This window comes from Astatotilapia calliptera, chromosome 15 (genome assembly GCF_900246225.1).
Source record: "Astatotilapia calliptera chromosome 15, fAstCal1.2, whole genome shotgun sequence".
Classification (NCBI taxonomy): Eukaryota; Metazoa; Chordata; class Actinopteri; order Cichliformes; family Cichlidae; genus Astatotilapia; species Astatotilapia calliptera.
In genome coordinates this window covers 1,968,192-1,993,719 of record NC_039316.1, presented here as the reverse complement: position 1 = coordinate 1,993,719, position 25,528 = coordinate 1,968,192, and the positions used below count along the sequence as shown (strand labels likewise).

At 43.8% G+C, this 25,528-nt stretch overlaps 3 protein-coding genes across 4 annotated transcripts in view; 2 read left to right on the top strand and 1 right to left on the bottom strand.

The window, feature by feature from the left end:
- phip (PHIP subunit of CUL4-Ring ligase complex) overlaps window positions 1–18,749 on the top strand; it is a 43,518-nt gene extending 24,769 nt beyond the window's left edge. Inside the window, exons 26-40 of the mRNA XM_026194205.1 lie at window positions 22–146; window positions 1,231–1,313; window positions 1,422–1,533; window positions 2,645–2,706; window positions 2,811–2,966; window positions 11,725–11,845; window positions 11,921–12,046; window positions 12,281–12,356; window positions 12,552–12,611; window positions 12,714–12,866; window positions 13,307–13,459; window positions 13,567–13,778; window positions 13,869–14,113; window positions 14,450–14,593; window positions 14,686–18,749. Coding sequence (XP_026049990.1) covers window positions 22–146; window positions 1,231–1,313; window positions 1,422–1,533; window positions 2,645–2,706; window positions 2,811–2,966; window positions 11,725–11,845; window positions 11,921–12,046; window positions 12,281–12,356; window positions 12,552–12,611; window positions 12,714–12,866; window positions 13,307–13,459; window positions 13,567–13,778; window positions 13,869–14,113; window positions 14,450–14,593; window positions 14,686–15,389 — 2,532 coding nt within the window. The 3' untranslated portion in view covers window positions 15,390–18,749. The remainder of the gene's footprint in view (window positions 1–21; window positions 147–1,230; window positions 1,314–1,421; window positions 1,534–2,644; window positions 2,707–2,810; window positions 2,967–11,724; window positions 11,846–11,920; window positions 12,047–12,280; window positions 12,357–12,551; window positions 12,612–12,713; window positions 12,867–13,306; window positions 13,460–13,566; window positions 13,779–13,868; window positions 14,114–14,449; window positions 14,594–14,685) is intronic.
- A 947-nt stretch (window positions 18,750–19,696) lies between these two features.
- Window positions 19,697–23,663, top strand: LOC113007018 (uncharacterized). Of its 2 annotated transcripts, none has more exons than XM_026143323.1 (7): window positions 19,697–19,967; window positions 20,229–20,374; window positions 20,580–20,669; window positions 20,873–20,967; window positions 22,686–22,846; window positions 22,931–23,047; window positions 23,124–23,663. In XM_026143323.1, exons 2-7 carry the CDS (start codon window positions 20,250–20,252, stop codon window positions 23,244–23,246), a joined length of 711 nt encoding a protein of 236 aa, XP_025999108.1. In that variant the 5' UTR covers window positions 19,697–19,967; window positions 20,229–20,249; the 3' UTR covers window positions 23,247–23,663. The 2 variants fall into 2 exon arrangements, with proteins under 2 accessions (XP_025999108.1, XP_025999107.1); XM_026143322.1 differs by having other exon boundaries at window positions 19,698–19,967; window positions 20,233–20,374.
- On the bottom strand, window positions 23,476–25,299 carry irak1bp1 (interleukin-1 receptor-associated kinase 1 binding protein 1). Its single transcript, XM_026143321.1, has 4 exons — window positions 24,932–25,299; window positions 24,235–24,316; window positions 24,021–24,151; window positions 23,476–23,934 (listed from the first exon to the last, which is right to left on the bottom strand). The coding sequence occupies exons 1-4, from the start codon at window positions 25,201–25,203 to the stop codon at window positions 23,676–23,678; spliced, it is 744 nt and encodes a 247-aa protein (XP_025999106.1). The 5' UTR covers window positions 25,204–25,299; the 3' UTR covers window positions 23,476–23,675.
- Window positions 25,300–25,528: the final 229 nt, after the last annotated feature.

The following is a 25,528-nucleotide window of genomic DNA, read 5'->3' as shown; positions in this document are numbered from 1 at the left end:
TGTCTTTTTTGTGGCATTTAGGAGCAGGAGTTGATGAAGATAGTTGGCATCAAGTATGAGGTGGGTTTGCCCACGCTGTGCTGCCTGAAGTTGGCGTTTCTGGACCCAGACACTGGAAAATTAACCGGGGGATCTTTCTCTATGAAGTAAGTGTCTCTCTCTGCCTCCACATAAGAGTACAGGGTTTTTCCTGACTCATATCTGGCCTCTGACTGCAAGTCAGAATGCAACTCTGTTATCTTACTTAGTTACCCTAACAATAGGGTTTGGTACCTTTCACGTTTGAAACAATGCTGGTACCAGAGCCGGTGTTTGGGGAATTTGGGACTGTTTCCCAGTTATACCTTTTTCCAGTACAGCTTTTTGTAAAATAATACATAAAACATTTTTATCCAGCTACCTAATTATCTGAAGAAGATGTAGGGTCCCGACCATCATCCGTGGGTTCAGTGGCTCATATGTTGGCAACAGACCTCTGGTGTATTTGGCTTTCAAGATGTCAAACACTCCACAGCTTTTAGATGTATTCTTGAGTCTGACAAGGTGCTTCCCCAGATTAGATGTGTTGTCACGGCCAGCTTTGTGTCGCCTGCTTTGCGATTTGAAAAGCGTAGCCCCACCCAAGGCTGCTTTTTGCACACCGCTGCTGCCATTGGCCTGTGTGATTGTTGACACATAACTGAATTAACGGCACATGGTCTCACTCGCTCTTCATCTTCCTTTCGTCCAGATGTGTTCTAATACCCGAATTTGGCACCAGCTGATTGCATGCAAATCAGTACTCGGCAGTACTAATTTGGTTGATACTTTTAAGAAGTAGAAAAGTTCATTTCTGAGTTGAGAAACAAAAATGTGTGTGCTGTTTTATAAATACTGATAGTTTTTCTTTGGCTCTGGCTAAAATCATCTGTGGAATAACTGCTGTTGTAAAAGAGTTTAAACAGACTGCAATACATGCCAAACATTTATCAGCTTTTAAGATGAGCCGACGTCATTACTCTTTCTAAAACACTACGGGACTCTTGTCTTATATCATGTTATATGGTCTCTCTTCAACTTTGCAACATGGCAGTTATAAAACTCACATTTCAGCAAGGTTTCATATCTTTACACAAGACAAGAGGTTATTGATAAAAACACTGACTGCAGTAATATTTCCTGACAGCAGATAGCATATACTTTATGCATACAGAAGTGAACCGCTACTACAAATCTCTTGACTACTTGCAGGTACCACGACATGCCTGATGTAATCGACTTCTTGGTGTTGCGGCAGCAGTTTGACAACGCCAGAAAAAGGCAGTGGCGCATAGGTCAGTTTTACCTTTGCAGTGCGACTTCACTCAAATATAAATGATATCGTATATGACATTCATTTTCTTTTTTGCAGAGTTCTCTGTAGTAATGTGATGTCTCCATAGGTGACAGGTTTCGGTCAGTGATCGATGATGCCTGGTGGTTTGGAACCATTGAGAGCCAGGAGCCCTACCAGTCCCAGTATCCTGACAGCTTGTTCCAGTGCTACAATGTCTGGTATGACCACAGCTTGGATTTGCTCTATTCTCAGCAGGGTTGCACTTCTTTTTGGCATGACAGCAAATCCGTTGCATTCGCATTAGGTAGGACCGTCTTGCATCGGCAAGACTGCAAGACGGTCTATATAAGAACAAAAATGTGCACAGGCAGAGATGCATACAGAAACAAAGAAATTAGATCAAAGGGATGACGCAAACAAGACCAACATGAATCACATTCAGAAGAACTCGCTGGTGATGGTGAGGAAAAGGAAGTAAAGAGGAGCAAAGTGTCACATTGACTGTCATCAGATTCAAAGGTGATGATGACAGTCACTACATACTTGACATGTTTTTCCTCTGAATGCCAGAAATATCTCTGAGACGCTGAAACAGTAGGTTAGAAAGCCAAAGTATAGATGATGTAATCACCACCAGACAGTTTCTACTAGACTCCACTACAGTCATGTACAACAATGGCATACGATAACGTAGACGAGGCATACTTGATAGAGCTAGTGCCACCTCTTAGTGACACCATGAAACTTCCCCCAAAAATGGCACGCTATGAGTCAGAGAAATTTCAACCAGGATTTTTTTTTTTTGGTCTTCTTTGTTTTCTTTGATGTTGGCTGTTGCAAAAGTGTGAAACCCTCCAATCAGTTCCCACTTTGTCTACTGTCCAGTTGGTCTCCTGGTACAAAAAGATAATAGTGAATACTATTATTTAACGATTTCAGGTTCTTACATCCTGAAACACCAACAGAATATTTGTCATTAAAATATTCCCATTAACACTTAACAGGAATTTACTTGCTTGGACAAACTCGGACAGATAGCTGCTTGTGATTATGCTGCATCTCCCTCACTATTGCACGAAACACCTCGTGGCTTGGAAAAAATACCTTTTGCATTGCTGTGACTTTACAGTTTGAACCACTGATACATATATTGTATGTTTACTGAGCGCTTCATTATTTGAAACCTTGTTAAAGAATGAAGCGGTATGCTCAATACTACATGCCGACTTTGTAAAATACAAAAGAACTAACAAAATACTAAGATTACAATGTGATGATGATGATGATGATGATGATGATGATTATAATCCAACCCTGTTTCCCATCCAGCTGGGATAATGGAGACACAGAGAAGATGAGTCCTTGGGATATGGAACCCATCCCCGATGATGGTAGGAATCTGAAATGCGGTGCTCATCTGAAAAACAACAAAGAACTCATTCCTTCAGTTTTAACAGCTTACAGTTGTGACAGTTTTGTCCTTATGTCTTTGCAGCCACGTTTCCGGATGAGCTGGGCCAGAGTGTTCCGCTCATCGAGGAGGAGCAGAAGGAGCTGCTGTACGTTCCCCTGGACGGTGAATGGGGCTGCCGCACACGCGCCGAGGAGTGCGAACGCATCATCAAAGCCATCGACCTGCTCTGCACGCTCGGTATGATGTCACGAAGCGCCCGTTAACATTAGCCACGTAAGCGGTGATATGAAGTTCCGCCGTGAGGGCGCATTTCTTGTAAGGTAGCAGCTGGATGACTCTTCCCAGTGTGAGTCACCACTCTTAGCCCATGAGTCAGATGAACCAGCCAGGGGCCAGGATCATATGGTCGAAGGAGTAAGCTGCTAACACAGTGAACTAAATGTTAAGGTGCTTTCATGAATTCCCGTTAAGTGATGTAATGACACATTAGGAACAGACTGAAGGCCTGCTAGTGGAAGAAAGATGGTGTGATGGCTCCCTCTAGTGACAGTTTGGGGATTAGACACAGATTCACACACAAGCTCTCACTGCACAGCACGCTTGGCCTCAGATTTACTTAGCAGGGCAAATTGGTGTGATGCTGAAGCTGCAAGTATGTGGGAGTGGCAGGTTATATGGCTAATTTATGAACACACAGTCAGCCAGCTATATTGATTATAACATATCTATATAAGTCTGTATTCATGTCTTCCTTAACCCCTTAAGACCGACCATAGAACCAAGTGCGCCAGAGCTTATATTATATTTTTACATGCTGTGGAGACATTTTTGGGAGCATTTCAAGTTGATATACATCAATACAACCATTATAGCCCAGATTTTAATAATATGTCTGCATTAAGTGCATAGTAATTACATAAATTGCAAAAACGTGCAATAAACTACAAAAAAATTTAAAATTGTTTTTGTTTTTTTAACATATATTTCTAGTTAGAGAAATTTAAGAAGCTTATCCCTCAAAACTGTAAATACAAAAAAGTTGCACAAAATAGTTTCCCACCACAGGAAATTTATTTTAAGTGTCTTCATAGTTTTATTTTTGAAATACACCAATTTTTATATACTGCAGGAAAAAACGAAAATAAATCTTACAATGCAAATTTGCAAAAAAAACAGCATGTGCATCAAAATAAACTATTTCCAGCAGTGCAATATGAGTCCTAAGCATCCCAGAAACGACACAGAAAGTCATAAAGTCAAAGATAACTTTTAAAAACACCAGTATTGGCTCATAAGGCCCTGATGGTAAGCCCGCTCCGACCGGCTTTAAAGAGTTAATCGGTGTGCAAATTTAAACGAAACTTTGCACGAACATCGTTTCACAAACAACGATTATTAACATCTATATGTTTAAAAAAAATCTAAGTCTGTCCCAATTCTTTTGATTTTCATTCATATTACATTTATTGAAATGCAATGTTACATTCTCCATTTGTGTTTGTGTCACGTGTCACATTCAATATACGTATGTACGTATGTAAGACTTGGTACTTTTAAATAATGACCAATGCAATCTACCAAAAGCAGCGCAAATTTGCATGTCAACTGGTTTTGATATGAGGGCAATGGACTGTGTTAGAAACGAGCGGGCTCCGAGGGGTCTTGGAAGTCGAGGGAGTCGTTCTCAGAGTAAATCAAAGAGCTTGGGTTGTGTTCAGGATTCATCCAGAGCAGGGCTGCTTTATAAAGAATGATTCCACCATATAAACCTGTGCAGTCAAATCATTAACATGGGGATCAGCAGGGATCAGGTTCCAATCATGTTAATGAACTTGCTGCAGCTGCACCACATCTATAAATGGTCACGTTGCTCTTTTTTGCTGTAAGAATACACACATTACTACTCACTACTACACACATACTAACACTAAACATCGTTGTACTACTAGACATTTCAAAGTTTTCTATAACTGATCCTATTGTAGAGCGATAAAAAAAGTAAAATGCATAAAAATAACGTATCGTGTTGCAGAGCTCCATGTGCGCGCTGAGTAAAATGAGCAAAGATGCAGGTGCTCTCGTGCTCTCTGCAGTTTTCCTTATGAACCGATCTCTGTGTAGAAATGTACCTAAAAACTAGGGGTGCAACGATACACAAAATTCACGGTTCGGTTCGATACTTTGGTGTCACGGTTCGATATTTTTTCGATACAAAAAAATGTTCATGCCTTTTTAATTTGTCATTTATTAAAATTAGTTTTTAAATTTAATGTTGCTGAAACAAAAGTAATTAAAAAAATAAATATATCTCAGGGTTCTCAAAATTTCAAAATCCCTGGTAGCCCTTCGGGCAGGGACTCTTCAGTTTTTGGTAGCCCAAAATAAATGTAAGTAGCCCGAATAAAAAAGAGCAATTTTTTGATTGATGTTTTGTTTCCTGTTTTGTTTCCTTTACAATATTATACATTAAAGTATAATATTGTAAAGGAAACAAAACATTAATCAAAAAATTGTTGAAAAACAAATTTACAACATTGTATAAAAATTACAATCATCAACTCAAATACTTGGTTCTATTTGAACAGAAATTTCTATGAACTTGTAAGAACTGTGTAGGACATGAATCAGTCTGTGTCAGATCCTGAATTTGAAATTTCCACTGAAGTCACGGGTAAGAGACAAGTGGAACCAAGATCGAGGCCATTTGCTTTTTGAAGTTTGCAAAGACTGCTAAATTTTGCCAGTGGTAGTTCACTCTTTGCAACATAGTACGCTGTTCTAAACAGATTTTTCAGGTTTATTTTTAGTATGTTATTTGCAATTGGTGTTTGTTCTGGGAAAGATATTGCAGACTGAGCAATAATGCATTTCTTGCATTTCTCATGGGTTCTAATGGGGGCCTTTCTTAAAATGACTGGTCCCAGTAACAAAGACGCTTGTCGACTCAGAAATCGAGAGAAAACCAACAACACACCCGGCAGAACATTATGTTATTTACACGGGTGCACATAAGTGGTCGCATGTGCGCATTCGCTGTCAAAATAAAAGACGCGCACCAGATAAGAAGTTGCAACGCGCGTTTGCGTCCATATAAAAAGCACTGTTTTTGTCCGCTAGAGTGGGATTTTCACGGCACATTCTGCACCACATCTCTGTGCGTTCATCATTTGTTTGAAGCCAGCTCACCTCCTGCAACCACTTTTCCGAGAATACGCGCTTCTTTTGTGGTTCGGACTCCTTCTGACATTTCTTTGGAGGTAGAGGAACACCAAAGTAATTGCTTAAAGGAGCTTCTTCGACATCTTTAAGAGTTTTAAACAAATGTCTGTCCTCCTCCAGAAAATCTTATGTACGCAAACACGCGTTGCAACTTCATATCTTGTGCGCGTTTTTTTTTTTTTTTCACAGCGAATGCCCACCTGCGGACCACTTATGTGCAGCCCTGGTTATTTAGCTCGTCATATTGCAGCCACAGAAATTCTTTTGTCCATGAAACCATAAAGCTGCACTTTCTTTTTGCCTTATAGTCTGATTTGTCATAACTTCTTCACCCTGACCTGTCTTATTTGGCTCAGCAGAACTAAAATACACTGAACAAAAATATAAATGCAACACCTTTGTTACTGCTCCCATTCCCCATGGGATGGACGTAGAGACCTAAAATTCATTCCAGATACACAATATAACCATCCCTCCCAAACAGTGGTCACAAATCAGTCCAAATGTGTGGTAGTGGGCACATCTGCTATATTGAGATAATCCATCCCACCTCACAGGTGTGCCACATCAGGATGCTGATCTGACATCATGAGTAGTGCACAGGTGTACCTCAGACTGCCCACAACAAAAGGCCACCCTGGAATGTGCAGTTTTTTGCGCTATTGGGGGTCTGGGGACCCAGAACCGGTCAGTATCTGGTGTGACCACCATTTGCCTCATGCAGTGCAACACATCGTCGCATGGAGTCTATCAGATTGTCAATTGTGGCCTGTGGAATGTTGGTCCACTCCACTTCAATGGCTGTGCGAGGTTGTTGGATATTCGTGGGAACTGGTACACGCTGTCGTATACGCCGGTCAAGCACATCCCGAACATGCTCAATGGGTGACATGTCCGGTGAGTATGCTGGCCATGCAAGAACTGGGACATTCTCAGCTGCCATCTGCCCTGAACAATGTGAACCATGATTCATCCGTGAAGCGCACACCTCTCCAATGTGCCAGACGCCATCGAATGTGAGCATTTGCCCACACAAGTCTGTTACGGCGACGAGCTGGAGTCAGGTCAAGACCCCGATGAGGACGACGGGCATGCAGTTGAGCATCCCTGAGACGGTTTCTGACAGTTTGTGCAGAAATTGTTTGGTTGTGCAAACCAATTGTTCCAGCAGCTGTCTGGGTGGCTGGTCTCAGACGATCTTGGAGGTGAACCTGCTGGATGTGGAGGTCCTGGGCTGGTGTGGTTACACGAGGTCTGCGGTTGTGAGGCCGGTTGGATGTGCTGCCATATTCTCGGAAACGCCTGTGGAGACGGCTTATGGTTGAGAAATGAACATTCAATGCACGGGCGACAGATCTGGTTGACATTCCTGCTGTCAGCATGCCAATTGCACGCTCCCTCATTGCTTGTGGCATCTGTGGCATTTTGCTGTGAGACAAAACTGCACATTCCAGGGTGGCCTTTTGTTGTGGGCAGTCTGAGGTACACCTGTGCACTACTCATGATGTCAGATCAGCATCCTGATGTGGCACACCTGTGAGGTGGGATGGATTATTTCAATATAGCAGATGTGCCCACTACCACACATTTGGACTGATTTGTGACCACTGTTTGGGAGGGATGGTTATATTGTGTATCTGGAATGAATTTTAGGTCTCTACGTCCATCCCATGGGGAATGGGAGCAAAAACAAAAGTGTTGCGTTTATATTTTTGTTCAGTGTATATCCTGCTGCTTTTACACACACACACACACACACACACACACACACAACGGTCAGCGATTCTCTGCGCGATCAACCTCTCATATGTTTAAGCTTGCTGCGGGAGATTTCACTCGTCATGTTTGCGTAGTAAGCTAACGATTGATAAGACGATGTCAGAGGAATTGGTGCGCAAATTATCATCACTCACCAATCAGTACTGTCGCTCTCTATACACAGTTCGCGCGATTGCAAAGTGAAAGCAAAAAACAAGCGCAAATTCAAACGCGATTTCAATATGTCACATATTGACAGTGGCTCACCGATGCCAATGACCTAATTACCCAGCTACATTTCCGATAGAATGCAAAAGCATTGACATATATTTTTCCTTCCTACAATAGCCCGACAATAGCTCGCGAGCCCCGGGGCGTCGGGCTAGCGATTTTGCGAGCCCTGTGTTACAGGCATGGCCCTTTAAGGATGAAGCCTGATGGGAAATGTATTCGGGATGTGTGTAGCGGGACTGCCTGGTGTGTGTGAAGAGAGAGAGCGGAGAAGGGGAAAAAGTAACGGTTAGCTACAGAAGAGACGAAAAGAAAATAAATAAAAGGAATATAATAACTCCCTCGACAGCCAGAGTTGTGTCGGCGATGCTCGCTGTGAGTAAACTGTTTCAGCCCACTGTACGCGGTGTTCGTGCCTTAGAGAAGAAATAAAGTTCGGTAAAGCAGTTTCCTACGCCTCCTTCGATCTTTTTGCTAGCGGAGTTGACCTGTATAGTAAGCTGTTTCCGGCTACGAGTCAGTTACGGAACCTTCAAGTAACTGCCAGAGGTTTCCTTACTACGGTTCGGGGCCGCGGATCTGGCGCGGTAACACCTGTATCTGATTGAGGAATCACTCATCTTTGGAAAAGAGAGTTTATTACAGAGAAATTGCTCTTTCCAAAATAAAAGCTATACTATACGCTTCTTCTGGGCTATATTCTCGGCAGCATATTGTAGCGGGTCAGGGCTGTTCGGGGTTCTGTTTGTACAGTTATGTTTTGTTTATGTTGCCATAGTGACGGGTGACGCCTTCTCCCTGCGACGGTGTGTCCTTCCGGGGTCAGAGGGCGCTCTGTGTGTTGTTGTTGCTGTGCGGTTGCCGCGCTGAGCAGTTAGCTAGCGGCAGTGTTCTTCTGCAGATGTCAATAAACGGCTGTGCTCCCTGGCTAGCTCACGGGAAGCAAGACCAAACGATACCTCCGTCTCCTCCTTGTCTGAGCTCGCCACATTGGTGTCAGAAGTGGGATGATGGTGGCACCCCATGTTCTGACCCAAGTGACCGTGACCGGCCGGTGCGCCAAAAGAAGGCACCTGGACATTTGCATGACTTTGTGTGGGGTAATGGGGTCGTCGGGGACGACTGACCCCTTAGGTGGGGGCTATGTAGCGGGTCAGGGCTGTTCGGGGTTCTGTTTGTACAGTTATGTTTTGTTCATGTTGCCATAGTGACGGGTGACGCCCTCTCGCTGCGACGGTGTGTCCTTCCGGGGTCAGAGGGCGCCCTGTGTGGTGTTGTTGTTGTTGTTGCTGTGCTGTTGCCGCGCTGAGCAGTTAGCTAGCGGCAGTGTTCTTCTGCAGATGTCAATAAACGGCTGTGCTCCCTGGCTAGCTCATGGGAAGCAAGACCAAACGACACCTCCGTCTCCTCCTTGTCTGAGCTCGCCACATTGGTGTCAGAAGTGGGATGATGGTGGCACCCCATGTTCTGACCCGAGTAACTTTTCCCCCGCTGGTCGTGATCGGCCGGCGCGCCAAAAGAAGGCACCTGGACATTTGCAGGACTTTGTGTGGGGTAATGGGGTCGTCGGGGACGACTGACCCCTTAGGTGGGGGCTATGTAGCGGGTCAGGGCTGTTCGGGGTTCTGTTTGTACAGTTATGTTTTGTTTATGTTGCCATAGTGACGGGTGCCGCCTTCTCGCTGCGACGGCGTGTCCTTCCGGGGTCAGAGGGCGCTCTGTGTGTTGTTGTTGCTGTGCGGTTGCCGCGCTGAGCAGTTGGCTAGCGGCAGTGTTCTTCTGCAGATGTCAATAAACGGCTGTGCTCCCTGGCTAGCTCATGGGAAGCAAGACCAAACGACGTCTCCTCCTTGTCTGAGCTCGCCACAATATTAAACATATCAGGTCCCCATAAGGAGAATCATGTGCTAACGGCTGTCTAAATGACTCGGGTAAAGTTTGTAGCATGCATGCTTGTTGTTTTTGTCTGCTTCCACTTGTCTTTGCACCAGGATGATGTCGGCGTAAATGTGCAGTCATATTCGTTGTGTTCCCACTAGTGCTGTCAGCGTTAATCTCGTTGAAATGACGTTAACGCCACAACACGGCAAATCTCCGTTAACGAGCTACCCCTGCGTGGGGCTAGATGGCCAACACGTTAACGAGCTAACTGCGCTAACACACTAGTTCCCACCCATGTAATTGAGCATTGCGTGGCACATCCAACATACTGTTTTACTTTAGTCCATGACGCGCTTACCGTCAGGGTCATACATCACATGAAAACCAAAATAATTCCAAACGCCAGATCTGAATGAGGGTGGGGGAGGTTCAATTTGCCATGTTGCAAAGGAGAGTTTAACTTCTGTCTCGCTAGCTTGCCCTGCGCTCTTCCTTCTGATGATGCTGTCTGTGTTGAACGCTCAGTGGATCTGCGCTCGACAGTGCAGCCTAGGCGGAGTAGTCGAACGCAGATTCACTGAGCGCTCAACACAGACAGCATCGTCAGAAGGAAAGTTGATAAAATAAATTACAAATGTTGTATTGTTCGATACATATGCGTACCGAACCGAAAGCACTGTATCGAACGGTTCAATATCGATACGAGTATCGTTGCACCCCTACTAAAAACCTGAAACACTGCACATCACTCTAGTCACTGTAAAAACTAACTGTGCTGACTGTGATATGTCCAAGGTTTGTCTGTTGTATTTTGCCTTTGCTCCTAGCTACAATGCTCCACACTAAGTTATCCTAAGTTCTGCTCTGTTTCATCAAAAATACCAGTATCAGCATTCAGTGTTAGGATTCAGTGAAGAGCTTTGGCACTGCCCTCGGAGCTTTGAGCCGTCACACCCAAACCTATTATGTGTTTGTGCTGATAACCTCTTCCCCAGGCATTCCAAGTAAATCAGCACTCAGACTGCAAACTATCATAGACACATAAAAAATTAAAATTCCAACTCTGATTTTGTGTTCTGAGTGAAAACAATTTTTCAAATATATGAACAATAAAGTTAGAAGCAAAAAGAACCAAGTCCACACCTTTCAGTCACAAAACTGACACTCTGCCTATTTAGCAAATCCTTAAAGTTTCCTATTTTTAAGGTAAAGGAAGGGTTTTGTCCTAAATCTAGCCCATGGTTCACTATCAGGAATGTTTTCCAGTTATGCTAAAGCCCCATTCAGTGACAAAGTTAAACAGAGATATGAGGATGAGATGAAAGGGTGCAGGAAGCAAAGATGCCAAAAGAGAGAGATTTTGTTCCCTAACAGTGTTAAATGGAGCTATCACGTGGTATTTATATGTAATAAATGATAAAAGGTTCCGGGTATGATATGTGGGTCTGGAGCCAGCCATCTTCAAAGTGCATTTGAGGGACAGAAACATCCTCCATGATGGTCCGATAGGTGAAAGGAAATGAAGAGAAATAAGTAATCATAATGAAGAGCAGACTGTTTTTTGCAGAACAAGATTTTTATCAAATATTTTTCTCCATTGGAAACATCTAAATTAAGACAGGGATGTTCAGAATAGCTGCAGAAAGAAAAACAGGATAAAAGTGTTTGCATTGCTGTTGCAGGGCTTCTTTTGTTGGAAAGGAATCAAAATCAATTTCAGCAAATGGATTAAAGAAACACATGCACACCATCCTGCCATAGAAAATAAATCAGTTCGTGTTTTTCTGTTATGTTTAAACTGATTTAATTCCTCATAATACCAAATGTGGATCCCATTGGCTCATGTGCACCACTAATATAACTCATGTGTATTTCTCTTATCACGTACTTGCTTCAACAAACACAGATGTTGCAGCACCGTTTGCCTTCCCAGTGGACCTGCAGGCGTACCCCACGTACTGCACAGTAGTGGCCTACGTCACTGACCTCAGCACTATACGCCAAAGGCTGGTGAACCGCTTCTACAGGTGCGTCCTCTCGGGTTATCACATACAGAGCGCGTGTGAAAGAGACCGACCGTAACAGCTGCGTTTTCCTTTCAGGCGGCTCTCCTCTCTGATGTGGGAGGTTCGCTACATAGAACACAACGCCCAGACGTTCAACGAGCCGGGGTCATTCATCGTCACCACCGCCAAGTTTGTCTCTGACCTCATGCTGCAGTTCATTAAGTGAGCACATTTAATGTCGAGCGTTACTAAATCACAGTTACGTGATGTGAAAATAATCATCCGAAATGTCCTCCTTACTCATCAATGAATGTTTCATTCCCCACATGTAGCTTTCCCAACAGCTGCAACAGTCGACTTTTTGGGTTTAATAATTTGACATGAATAATTTTTAGATCATTGACCCTGTCCTATCACAGAGGAATAACTCCTGATTCCTCCTCATTTCTTCCACAGGGACCAAAGTCTGACAGACATCATGCCCCTCTATAAAACTATGAAGAAGGCGACCTTCTCTGACTCTGAAGACGAGGTGTGTGTGACTGTCCGTATGCATGCTTACACTGCATTCATTCACACGATGATCCGGGCACGTTAAGCGTAAAGCTTTGAAAATAGACACTAATCTCGCTTTTTTTCCTTCTTTTTTGAATTATTGAGCTAAAAAATATAATTAATTAAGCTGACAGAGAAACATGTTAGATTATTTTTCTTTTATCCTATTTAGGATGACGAGGAAGAGGACGAAGATACTAATACTCCTGGAACATCCACACGGAACCACAAGGTAACATATGTAACAGATTCACACGAGTGGATACAGTGTCAGTGTCGATGCAGGTTCGGTATCAGAAATGGCCGTTTACTGTTTTTTTACTAATTCCCACAGGCCCGTCGACCCATGCAGCGCCAGCTGCGAGCTCGACCTCATTCGTACGACCCTCACGCGTGGAAGGGACGCTGCAAAGAGCTGCTGGATCTCATCTTTCAATGTGAAGACTCTGAGCCCTTCAGAGAACCCGTAGACCTACAAGAGTACCCGGTAACTATGCAACAAACCTCTCGCTTTTTGTGTTATGTGCGGTGCAGACCTGCGAGCTCAGAATCAAACTCAACTCTCTGGAGCTGATCTGAATTTTTAGCTCCTTGTAAATTTCCATCACAATCACATTGATTTGTGTTTTCAGGGGGCACAAGTGGCTCCAGTTCAATTATGATGAGTGCTGTTTGAGGCAAAGGCCTCTTCATTCATGATGTGAACAGACTCACAGCTTCAGTGGCCTTGAGTTCTCTTCAAAAGAAGAAGGGTGCAGTTCTTTCACTTCTGGTTTTTTTTCCTTTTCAGCTCATTGACAGTAAAAACTTCAAACCTCTCTATTCTCTCACTTCTTTCCCATTTCTCTCTCTCTCTCCTTTCTGTCATCTTTTGAAAACAATTCAATGAAAGATGAAAAATCCCAACTGTCCCTCTGCTTCTTCAAGGACTACCTGCAAATAGTCGAATCACCGATGGACTTTGGCACTGTTCTCAACACGCTGACGGAAGGAAAGTACCAGTCTCCCATCGAGCTCTGCAAGGATGTCAGGCTCATTTTTAGTAATTCCAAAGCTTACACGCCCAGTAAGAAGTCTCGGGTGAGGGTCACAAACACACACATTTACAGCTCATTATGCCTATAATATAGATTTTATGGGTCCATAAAATTAAATCCTCAAATTATTATTTTTTTTAACTTCTTCAGATTTATAGTATGAGCCTAAGGCTTTCTGCCCTGTTTGAGGAGCATATCAGCCCCATCCTGGCTGACTACAAAGCCATCCACGGCCTGACTGATAAACTGACCAAACAAGGCACCGACAGACAGACACGACACACTACAGACAGACAGACACGGCACGTAATGAAGAGGAGGAGGAGGAGAAGCGAATCTCCTGCAAGCAGCACCGCGTCCAGGTAGATGAAATTTAACTTTCTCTGCAGCTTTAAATATATATATTTTTTAACCTGATGTCACACTCGGTTACTTTTTGATTTCATTTCTAGCCCAGAGAGGAAGAGACGCGTATCGTCCAGAGTGAACGCAAAGAAGGAGCCTTCGCCTGTCCCTTCACGACCCTCCTCTCTGAGGCAGAGCATCCCCGTCAAGCAGCAGCCGCCTCAGATGGTCAACGGCAAAGCAGAAATGCCAGCTCCAGGACGCACGCGTAGCGCTGCGCGCCATACTACACACTCACTACCCTCCTCATCCTCATCACATAACGTCACGAACAGCACGCCGAGCACAACAGGTATCATCACAGACGTGTTCAATAAATACGATAACGCTCCAGGAAGTCACTGCAGCAGGCAAAGGAGTAGTCGGCCACAGCATGTTGCTGTTACATTTTGGTTTTTATACACACACAACACAAGTTTGTGAGTCGCTGACAGTCACCTTTTGTTACCTTTGGACAAAGCTAGGCTAACTATACGCTGCCTGTTTTTCAGCCTTTATGCTAAGCTATGCTAACCAAAGTGATGTTGATTTTCTTATCTGATGCTGGACAAGAAAGCACACTACATCTCCTCGCCTGCTGCCTAGCCTGGCTGTTTATTTCCTTCTTCTATCTCCTTCTCATTAACAGAGTCGACTCGCTCGTTGCGGGCTCATAACTCTGTGCCAGCTTCGTCATCACCAGCTCCTGAGAAGGTGACACCTTCCCAACCCACAGAGAGTAGCAGCGGAAGCACTCGACGGAAACTCAGGACACCTGTTCGACACACACCAGGTAAGAGATCACGTCACAATCATGTGACCGTGTAAAGCAAAGGTTTACGATCAGGACGTAAACATTTACGTTTCTGTTCTTTTCCATCTCAGGCTCTCCTGGCAGCACTTCATCTCATAGCACAGTCCACCTGAATGGCCACGGTAGTCATGTGACCCTAGGTGTGGGAAGAAGGGGGAGGAAGTCGAGAACAGAGCCGCCAGTGAGTCCACCAGAGGTCTCAACCCCGGCCAGCCCTTCAAGACCGCGAGGTCGCCCACCTGGCAAGAAGAGAGGCAGGAAGAGCAAGCAGGAGGCGGAGGACACAAGACAGAGCGGCAGCCGCAGGAGCTTCACCCCTGACGACGAGGTCGACCCGTCTACAGGCGACGAAGGCGGCATGTCTTCTGCACAGGAAGTGTTGTCGGACTCTGGCATGGCGTCGACGCCGAGACGGCGTGGCCGGCCCCGAGTGGTGAGAATCGAGGAACCTGCTCCTCCTCCTGAGTCACCGGAGCCCTCGCCACTGAGGAGGAGCAGCAGAAGGGCCAACGAAGAGGGCACGCCTCCGCTCCAGACCCAACGACCCAGCCGGAAAGAACCTCCTAAGGAGGAGGAGGAGGCAGGCGACGAGGCAGGAGGGTCCATGCGCACACGTAACCAAGGTCGACGGTCAGCCTGGTACATGGAGGAGGACTCCGAGGAGGAGCAAAGGCAGCTGCTGTTTGAGGACTCATCAATAACCTTTGGCACCTCCTCAAAAGGGCGTGTCCGCAAACTGACAGAGAAAGCCAAAGCCAACCTGATTGGCTGGTAACGGAGGAGCCACGCAGGCTGGGACATGTTCGCTCGTGCGTTGGAGGACTGGGAGGGCGGAGTGGAGGAAGTCACGCTTAGCGGTGTATGCATTTGTGTGCGTATGTGTGCGTACATCCATGGAGTCGCTGGTTCAGCTGCTGCTATTTGAAGCTGAGGAGAGCAAAGAGTTACCAGCCCACTCCTTGTCGCTGCCCCTCCCCTTCCACCTTCCTCTCTTGCCCAGTAAGCACATCTGTACGACATCCGATGGCATGTTCGCGTGTTCCAGCTCCTCCTACATTATTGATCCATGTTGGATCCCGCAGGAGCGCGAATCACAGAGCCTCATGTCGACGGTGTTGTGACTCCTCTCTTGTGAACCACTCTGTCTCCTTCTGACCTTGTACACAGTTTGGTGTCAGATTGGGTAAAGTTGTTGGTAGTTGGAGACTTTTAGTACTTGAAAAAAAAATCACGAGGAGGCCAGATGTATCTTATCTAACTTTTACTATTTTTGAGGACTTTTCAAGCGTCTCCGCCGGACAGATGGAAGATGCCCACGGAGCTGAACGCGGTAATGGACGACGGGACCGCTGGCCTAACAACGTCCTTTTCCCGCTTCCCCCTCTCTCCCTCCCTTCCTCATTGTTCCCAGTCTTTTTTTATACAACCTGCTCTCTGCTTTTTCTAAGATTTGTACGTGATCACTGCTCTCTGTTTTGGAAGTCTTACACGTTGGCTGACCTATCTGTCTGCGCTAAAATACCAAATGGTGTACCTTTTCGGAGGTACTGTAGATCTGTAGGTTTTGTTTACTATTGATGTGTGTGGGTGTTTTTTCTTTTCCTTTCTTTTCTCTTTGCATGTTATTAGAAAGAGGAAGCAACTTTTTTTTCCTTTTCCTGATGCTGTTTTTACTGTGGCGAGGAGGAGAAAAAGGATGCATGGGTGAAAAGGGTCATTTATGTCTCTCTAGTTCATGTTTCAAAGCGTCCTCAACATTAGCAATACCTTGTGCCTTTATGTCTTTTGTATGGGTGCGTGCGTGCATGTAGGTGTATGCGTGCTTGGCTTCTGCCCTGCAAAGTACATGTGCCTGTTTGTGTACGAACTTAGTTGTGACTATGCGGGTAATTGAAGGAATGTGTGTATGTTTTTTCGTTTGTTTGTTTTTTTAATAACACAACTGAGCGTGTCATTTCAGCGTGCAAACAGTGGCATACAGTTTGATCGTTGTGAAAACCTCTCAAAGAAATGTATTTATAGCAGCTGAAAAGAAATTTACTGTTGTTGTAAGCATACCATTACTCATGTCGATATATTATCCTATAACCAACCTATTGTCAGTTTATACCTAAGGTACAGAGGGGTGGAGCTTCGGGTGACTAGCTTTGAGATGCACTTACCAGAGACCGGTTATCAATGCAGTCTTAGGGAGTAACCATGTGTATTTTAAAATCTTTAAACATATAAAGTTTTAAAGTGTCGATATGTTTCCACGGTGACTCCAAACTTGTACGCACACACATAGACACACGCAAATCTGTCTCGCATGTTCTAGCACTTTCTCACGCCTGCTGCAAACAGGAAGGAGACGGATCAAACTGGGATCGGACTGAATTTGAACTGAAAGCAAACCGGAGAAAGAGACAAGTCTTACCTTCATCTTTCTGATTGTGTGCCTTTGCTACTCTGGCATATTGAATCCTTGGTTTCTCCTCTTTGGGGCCTTTATTTTTTTAGTGTTTGTTATCGTTTCGGATCTCCCGGTCCCGCTCGTCACTGGGTTCAGAGAAACTGGACTTCGGGGAGCGGACTAGACCTGACAGGCTCGTGAGGAAAATAATGAAAAGACCGAAACATTAACATTTTGACAGGGGACAAACATATTATGTCACTCTTTGTACACACAGTTGAGAGTTTATAAAGATGGGTTTTGGTTTTTTTGTGGGGTTTTTCTGTTTTGTTTGGGGTTTTTTCCCCACAGCACGGAGTGAGTGAATGCCAGAATCCATGAGTTTCCACTCGTGTTGCAGGACTGACTGGACGGAACTGGATGGTAGCATCAATATACACCTGGTTCTTTTCATAGGTCTCGTCACATATTACTAAACGTATATCTCATCTGTTCATCTTTATTGTCAATGTCTTTTTGTTGTTGTTATGGATTTGTCAATGCCAAATTCTGTCTTTGGGCACTGAAGTTGTAGAACATGGCTTTTGAATGTGTTTTATTTTCTAAAGAGATTTTATTGTCTCCATGGTGAGTGTGTTGAGCTGTTTTACATATGACGCGTTGGCTGTTTTCTGTTTGTGTCCCTGCCATAAAGGACGATATACCAGTGGCCGCATATGTGAAGATGGGTTTTTTATCCTCTGCCACACCTGTTTCAGATGTTCTGGTGGTTCATAATTGCTTTGTTTATGCTGTGTTTGTGAAGAGTTTCATTCAAAAATTGCCTAAAAACACTGACACTATCCTCCACAAATGACATGAAAATGAATTTTATTCTTGGGGTTTCAAGGTTATATTTGCCTATGATAATATTTATGTTGTGGAGAAACTTTATTGTAATAATTCATGGCTTTAATAAAAAAAAAACCACTCTAAAAACTCTTCAGAAACACAAAGATTTAAAGATTTTTTTATCATGTGATGAAAGCAGAGATGGGCTTGCTTTGACCCAGGATTTTCAAATTTGAGGTATGACTTTATTTTTAAAGGGGACCTTTTACTCCGACGTCCATGTCCATGTATTCTGTTGTAATGGACTCCATTACAATAGTTCTGCCTAATTCACAGTTCAGAATTATCCTTTTTACCCTCTACTGGACCTTGGTGTAGTTCTAGTTGATCCAGTGTCTTAAACAAGCTCTCCCTCTGCTGTTATGCCAGCTTTCCTTTTATTGTGTGGCTCCCGCAAACAAACAATCTGTGGGCGGAGCTTCTGTGCTCAAATGACCGTATAAGGAGGTGTCGGCTTTCGCTGACATCATACAGAGCCAAGAAATGAAAAAAACGTTTGGAAACAAAGTGTTTAGACGAACCCTGAGCTTCTGGCTCAGATGGGCCACCATAACATATCCTGATGTCATTAATTGAATCGGCACCATTATAACAATATATAAATATATCAGAAAATAAGAAGTTTAATAGATCCCCTTTAATGTGTTTACATGAGCCAGCTGAAAAATAAACAGTCCTCCAGAACTACATGGGACTGTGAGATATCGGTTACACGGCCATATTAAATTAGGAACTACTGGTGTGCTACATAGCCATTTAATCCCCATGCAATAAGGTGATGGGTAAGGATACTGTATATTTTTTCCATCTATTTTTTTTTCTTCACTGAAATACAGTCAAAGTGGGAATGCAGTGGGTATCAGATGTGGTTATTTCTGCTGTGACACCCTATTCATCAGATCATCACACTACCTGTACTCATCACGGGTCAAAGTAGATGCGCTGATATAGCGTAGCTGGTCATATTACCTTAACCGTGGCAGATCAATGTGTGCAACCTAATCATTTTAAAGGGGCCTTAAAAAGAACTCACTGGTGTATAAGCAAGACTTTGGGTGTTAAGCCATTCAAACAGACATCACACACATCTGTATCCAGCTCTTTATACGGTGGAGGTATATATGCCGTTAGGTTTTCAGATTCTAATGTAAGGTGGTGGTGTTACTGGTTCAGAGCAGCACCTCTGCCTTGATGCTACATTTCAGAGCTCATGTAAACATTCACACTGGCCTGTGTTAATGTGTGGCAGAGCTGTGCTGTTTTGGCATCACAGTCTTTGGTTAATGGTCACTGTGTGTGTGTGTGTGTGTGTGTGTGTGTGTGTGTGTGTGTGTGTGTGTGTGTGTGTGTGTGTGAGAGAGAGAGAGAGAGAGAGAGAGAAGGGACTTCATGTTAGCCACCAGGAAGAATTTTGGGTATGTTTTCAGAAGAGGAGGAGAAGGGGTCTTTTTCATGTGAATTGATGAGGTCGTCTTTGTTAGTTTGGATACTTTTTTTTTTTTAAAATATAAATATATATATAAAGGAATTAATGCAAAAAAAATAAGCATAAGGCTAGAATGTATGTGTAGGGGAGTACTGCTGTCCTGTTAGTTCATACCAATATTTTAAGTGAATAAAAAGTTGTGTTTCCATATTCACTTTTAATGCTTGTTGCTTCTTTGTTGTATAAAGATAAAATAATAATAATGATAATGAAAAAACACTGACGCTCGAGCTGCAGGTGGGAAATGAGGTGCAGAAGAATGAACAACACTCCCACCTAGCGTTGGAAACGGTAAGTGCACAAAAATCACTTCCCACACCTCCGGCTCTTCCTGACGTGGCGAGCCGCTAAAGGTCCTTGGGTACTCCGTGGGCTGCGGCTATTGGTTAGAATACCTGTTTGGCAATTTTTCCAAAAATGTAAATACACAGGTGGCTGGAGGCGACATGGGCCGGAGTGTGGTTTATGTAAATAAAACAGAAGTGAAACCGCGCCGCTGTGTTCTGGTTTCCACGCGCAGCAGACTCACTCAAACGCAATGTTCGACACGCAATCAGAGGGAAGACTTTAGAGCTTAACAAGAGGTAAGTGTCACAATGAGAATTAGTAAAGAGCTTTCGCGGTTACCTGGTTTGACCTACCTGCGGGGTCACGTGTCCTTTAAAGTTTTACCTGCCACAACTTTATATAAATCTAACAGCCGCCATAAACATATGTTTGAGCTGATAGTTGCCTACGCTCAACAAACTTAAACCTCATATATATATGTTAACTAAAATAAATATAGAACTATCGCCTAGGTTAATTTTGGCGCTCACTTTCGTGCATGTACTTTTGGTTTCCGGGCAGGTGCCAGCTGTGCGGTCATGCCTGTGCTCAGGGCCTCTGCGGTGCTGCAGATCGCGCTGCTGCTCTCCGCCGTGCCCGCGCAGTACTTCATCTCCAGGTGGAGCGGCTCCTCGGCGGCGCAGCGCTACCATGCGACCACGCGGTGAGATCAGTGCGCCAAAAACCAGCTTTTATTTACCGCATCGAAGTTTGCAAAAAAGGGAAAAACGCCTTAAGTTGGCTGGATGTGAATGACCCAGGATAACCTTTTATGTGAACTATTAGATAAAGTGGGCCTTACCAGACTAAGGACTGTTGTGGCCGTTTTCTTTCTGTTTTACTAATAAAAAGAACATTTTTGGTTTCAGATTGCTTCGAATATGGAGAGAATGGAGAAAATCATACATGAATGTCACTGCATGGTCAGACTGGACAAGCCAGCAGATGTCCAAAGCCATGTGAGTGTTTGAGATGAATGGCATTCAAATGAGGACTGAATTTAACCTGAATCATCGCTCGCTCACTCGGGATCTGAGGCTACAGTTATTTGCATAATCTTGTTTCATATTCAAATCCCACACACCTCAAAAGTGATTTCTGGTGTTTTTATGAAAACACATGAGTTGTATTTAGAGACTGGTGATGTGTTTGTTTCCTGAAGGTCTCTGGTTGGATTGGGACAGGAAGATCAAGTGGGACAAGGGCCACCTCCCGTGGAGACCATGCTTTTTGACAATGACCTGGGATTCTTTGGAGGTTTGTGTCTATAGCTCTGCTATACTGAAGCATTTTTAACCAGCCACATGTGATACAGTCTGTCCATATCCTCATTCTCATAGGTTAATGTGAAATTTCACCTTCCCCATCGAGTGCAATTAATTACCAAAAACTAATGGATGTTTAATTCTAATTTTACATGTCCTCCTGAACTATTGCACTTTGAAAAGCACTACATTTATAGTAATGTGCAAAAGTCTTGAACCATCCCTGATATCTTTATATTTTGCAAGGAAAATAGGAAATAGATGCAGTGAAACACACATGGAAATACAGTATATGAGGACAAGAGTTTGTATGATCCTAAAAAGCTTGAAAATCAATATTTTATTCTTCAACACACAGCCTGAACTCTTTTAGCCAAGCTTTCTTGTTATTTCTTTAAGTAGTCTTCAGGAATAGTTCTCCAGGCTACTTGAAGGACATTCAAAGCTCTTCTTTGGATGTTGGCTGCCCTTTTGTTCTATTCTCTGTCAAGATGATCCCACAGTAATGTTGAGGTTCAGGCTCTGGGGAGGCCGATCCATGACTGATGGTGTTCCACGGTTTTTCTATCCCGGTGTGCTTTTACTGCATTGGCTGTGTGTTTGGGGTCATTCTGATGAATTAAAGCTGTTGCCAGTCACACATTTTCCAGATGCTACTCTATGGTGGATCAAAATATAATGATGATGATGGTACATTGCTCTGTTTGTAAGTCCATTAGTAAGACAAGATCCCCAACATCACTGTATGAAATGCAGCCCCAAACCATGGCATTCGATGGATCAGCTGAAGATGCAGCTCTCAGGCCCAGTGTCAGGTTTTTGCAGCATTTTCCTCCGTTTCTTGACTTTGGATTGCTGTAGGTATTTTTTTAAGGCCTGTCGTTTCTTTTGCCCTAAGAATCACTCCACACCATGTTGGGATATAACAGGTTTTTAGCTAAGCACTTTGGCAATCACCTTATTAGTATTTGTTTTTCTGACAACTTTTACTTCCAAAAATCCGTACTTTTTATTCCTTACATTTGGTTCAACAGTATCGTTTATAGCATTTATGCTCAGGATTTAAAGTCGGAGTGTGCTTGTATCCGTATGTTGTGTTTGCGGTACTTCAGCATCTAGACAGCTCTACAGATGGGAGGAAGCATGAATGCGAGTGATGTTTTTTTTTAAGTGGCAGGCAATTTCAAATTCAACGTTTCTATCAGCTCGACAAACATCAGCAAACACACAAAGTGTTTGTGTGCAGTTTGTCTCACGATGTGTTGCTATCTATGGGTCCAGCTTCTGTATTTGCAAGGAGAGAAAAAAAGAATGAAGTGTAGCAGAGAATTTGCATTTAAGACTATGATGCTTAGATTCATTCACTGAATTCCAACTTTATACCAACTGTCTAATGCAAAGATACTATAAACAGTGTAGGGAATGTATATCGGTCAGGATAGCTGTGAAACATCTGCTGACATCTTGATGAATTCACTTGTGTAAATCCACAAAGAGCAGCAGTTTAGCTGATCACAGCCTGTGCACTCAGAAAACCTACCGAGGTCATATTAGAAATTATCATGGGATTTTAGTTTTATTGCCTGGCAAGAGCAGAGCTTTCTAGAAAGACACAGAAGGAAATCTGATCGTGGTTTTTCATTAAAAACAGATCTTATTCATGCATGTCATGTCAGTTCTGTAATCTCTTCTCTGTCTTTGTCACATCAGCATCCAAGACGGCGCGCAGCCCTCGTCCCCCGTATGTGTTTCTGCGGGTCGGAGAGGTGGTGTTGGAGACAAAAGGCCACATGGTTGGAGTAGTGGTGAGCTGGGACCCAGAACTGCGAGCTCCTCCAGAATGGGTTGACAGAATGTACTCCGGCTCTGATGTCAGTAGCCTCCTTCACTTCCTCTGATCATTTATTGGTAATATATCATTTAAGTGTTAGTAACGGAAGCGTGTGTTCATATAGGACACAAGAGCAGAAAAGACACCTCATTACAAGGTGATCTTTGGAGGACCTGGACCCTCCTCTGTCATAGTTGCATACTTGCCCCAGACACAGCTGGAGCGCATCACAGGGATGAGGGTAAGTCCTGAAAATCACAGCGCATACAATCATATATATTAAAATAGGTCTTGGGCTTACTGTTGAATGTTTCCAGCCGGACATTCCCACCCTGGAGAACTACTTCACGCACTTTAATGGGAAACGCTTTGTTATGCAGCCCTGGCTCAGAGAGCTCTTCCCCGAAGACGAGGAGGATGATGAGGGCGAGGACTTTTGACTCTGGAGTATGAAAGCCTTAGCCAACAGACAGTTTCATCCTTTGGCTTCTGTGGTTTTCTTCAGCCTGGTTCTTCTTTTTGTTTGTCTACTGGAGTCCAACGAGTGGACACAAAATGCCGTCTTTAAGAGTCATCGACCCGCTCAAGTAAAAATAGGAGTTAAGAGTGACCATCGAACCCTTTCTTTAACGGAGCTGAAGATAAATGATCAAAGATGAAGAAATGTAATTACGCTTCTGAATTACTACATTTATTTCTCTGAAGTTTACAAATACAAAATAATTTAAAGTGTCTACCAAATATGTAAAAAAACAACGTTGACAGACTGAGATTCTTTAAATTGCTTTTAAAGTCAAAATAAAATTATTTTTTTATTTCAAGAAAGTGTTGGCTGAATTAAAACTACTTTTTTTTAAGCATTATATCTCTCATCTCATTTTCCTGCTCGTGTCTCTGAGGCTGAAGGAGACGGACACCTGCGAGGAAGCAGTGACTGCAGGTAAGCTGGGAAAGTGAGAAGGGGCTGCAGACCCCTGCCCCCCACCACCGTTGTCCTCGTTGTTCCTCCACTCTTTGGTTTCGTCCTCTCTAACCAGCAAAGGGGGTCCCAGACTTTGTCCCAGGAGCTGACTGACTTTGCTGGCCTTCAGCTGAGCATTCTCGACTGCAGACACACACGCACGCAGCCTGCAGCACACACGGGCTAGTTACGGTCACACCATTTAATGAAAATAATAAAGAGGTACGATTGTGTTGTTTTGTTTTTTTCATACCTCATTTGACTCAGGCATTCAGCACTGTGGTAGAACTCTGGTGTCCCCACAAAAACGCTCTTGTCTAGCTTTTCCAGCAGGATGCTACATATTCGCTCCATCTTCTCAAAGTCTGAGAAAGTCACTATGACCTATAAGATATATTACAGCACGGTCACATGCTGCTCAACACGTCTGTGCTGCACGTTCATCGGTGTTTGTCCAAATACTCGACCTCTGCATCCATCCGATACATGTCTGCGTCTCGGTGGAGAAACCTCCTTACTGAAGTGTCTTCTTCTCTGATGTCATGTTGTCTAAGCAGAATGGATTAAAAATAAACACATGGTCACAAAAATTACTGTGTACTTTGAAAAATTAGCTACTGTCCCTTAAAAGAAAGATAAACAAAACAAAACGGTATCAACTTAAAACACTGCTTTACTGGACACCAATTGCTTTGCAAGCATATTTAATGTGCCACTTCTGCAAATTTGAAGTAATTGTGCAGTTTACGTTTTTACAAGCACTGAAATCCAAGTTAGTTTGCCAAAATCACTGACTTCAAATATACAAGGATGGAGGGTAGCAGGGGTTTAGTCTGTGATGGCCACCCTCAGGTTCCGCCCCTGCATGCAGCTGTAACAGCAGTAGGACCAATAAATACACAAATAAGTACGGTTATTTCTCATCCTCTTAAGGGGTTATTTTAAAATTCGAAATGAAACTCTTCTAGTTGTATTCTCGTTTGTAAATATACCAGTAATAAACTTTTCATCGCTTCTTCCATTGCTGGTAATCCTAAATGAGTTGGCTGTATCTGCGGACGCACTTCTCTCGCTGCTGCCTCTTTAACCGGTAATAGCATAATGCTAACAGTAGCTAGCTAACTTTACAGTTTGCTCCTGCTTCGCTCCAACTTCTTTTCTCACCTGAGAGCCTGTAAAATGTATCCAAGTCGCCGTGAAACGCTGTGGGTTGCTTCGCTGACGGACTCCTTGCTGTTGCCCACGCTGACCCGCACCGATGCTCGGTCCGCCTGGCAGCGAACCTCCGCTGTCCCTGTCACCTGGACCTCCCGTAGACACTTACCGGGACTCTGCCGACTAACCGCTCTTACTTCCAGCCCCTGCTCTTTTTCGTTACCGGAGAGCTCCCGCCCGGCCGGTACTATCGCCGCGAAGACGCGACTCTGACTTTCCATGATGGAGGGTTAAGCACAAACGACAGCCGTTGTGCTTCCCGCAATAGCCGCAATGGTCTTTGGGATTTGTAGGCTACCTGTTCTAGTGCGGCGAGAGCTTAATCCAGCCCATTTGTACATGGAGAGAAGGTAGTTGTCAACGGATTAAAAAGAATGTAAGATGATGTCAAATGCACATGTCAGGGAAATAAAAGGCTTCCCTACCAGGGGCAGATGTAGTTATTAAGCCACCTAATTTAGTTATTAGGTGGCTTAAACTACACAGGTTAAAGGTAAGTATAGTTACCTGCATTGCATTCGATCATTTGCACTTTTATAATAATAA

Bases quoted from the DNA above. Each gene is read 5' to 3' on its own strand.
- LOC113007018 (XM_026143323.1), top strand. From the start codon at position 20,250: ATGCCTGTGCTCAGGGCCTCTGCGGTGCTGCAGATCGCGCTGCTGCTC. The intron at 20,375-20,579 runs GTGAGATCAGTG...TTTTGGTTTCAG, and splicing joins CGCTACCATGCGACCACGCG to ATTGCTTCGAATATGGAGAG. The intron at 20,670-20,872 runs GTGAGTGTTTGA...TGTTTCCTGAAG, and splicing joins CAGCAGATGTCCAAAGCCAT to GTCTCTGGTTGGATTGGGAC.
- irak1bp1 (XM_026143321.1), bottom strand. From the start codon at position 25,203: ATGGAAAGTCAGAGTCGCGTCTTCGCGGCGATAGTACCGGCCGGGCGG. The intron at 24,152-24,234 runs GTCGAGTATTTG...TATATCTTATAG, and splicing joins TGTATCGGATGGATGCAGAG to GTCATAGTGACTTTCTCAGA. The intron at 23,935-24,020 runs GTATGAAAAAAA...TGTGTGCTGCAG, and splicing joins GAATGCCTGAGTCAAATGAG to GCTGCGTGCGTGTGTGTCTG.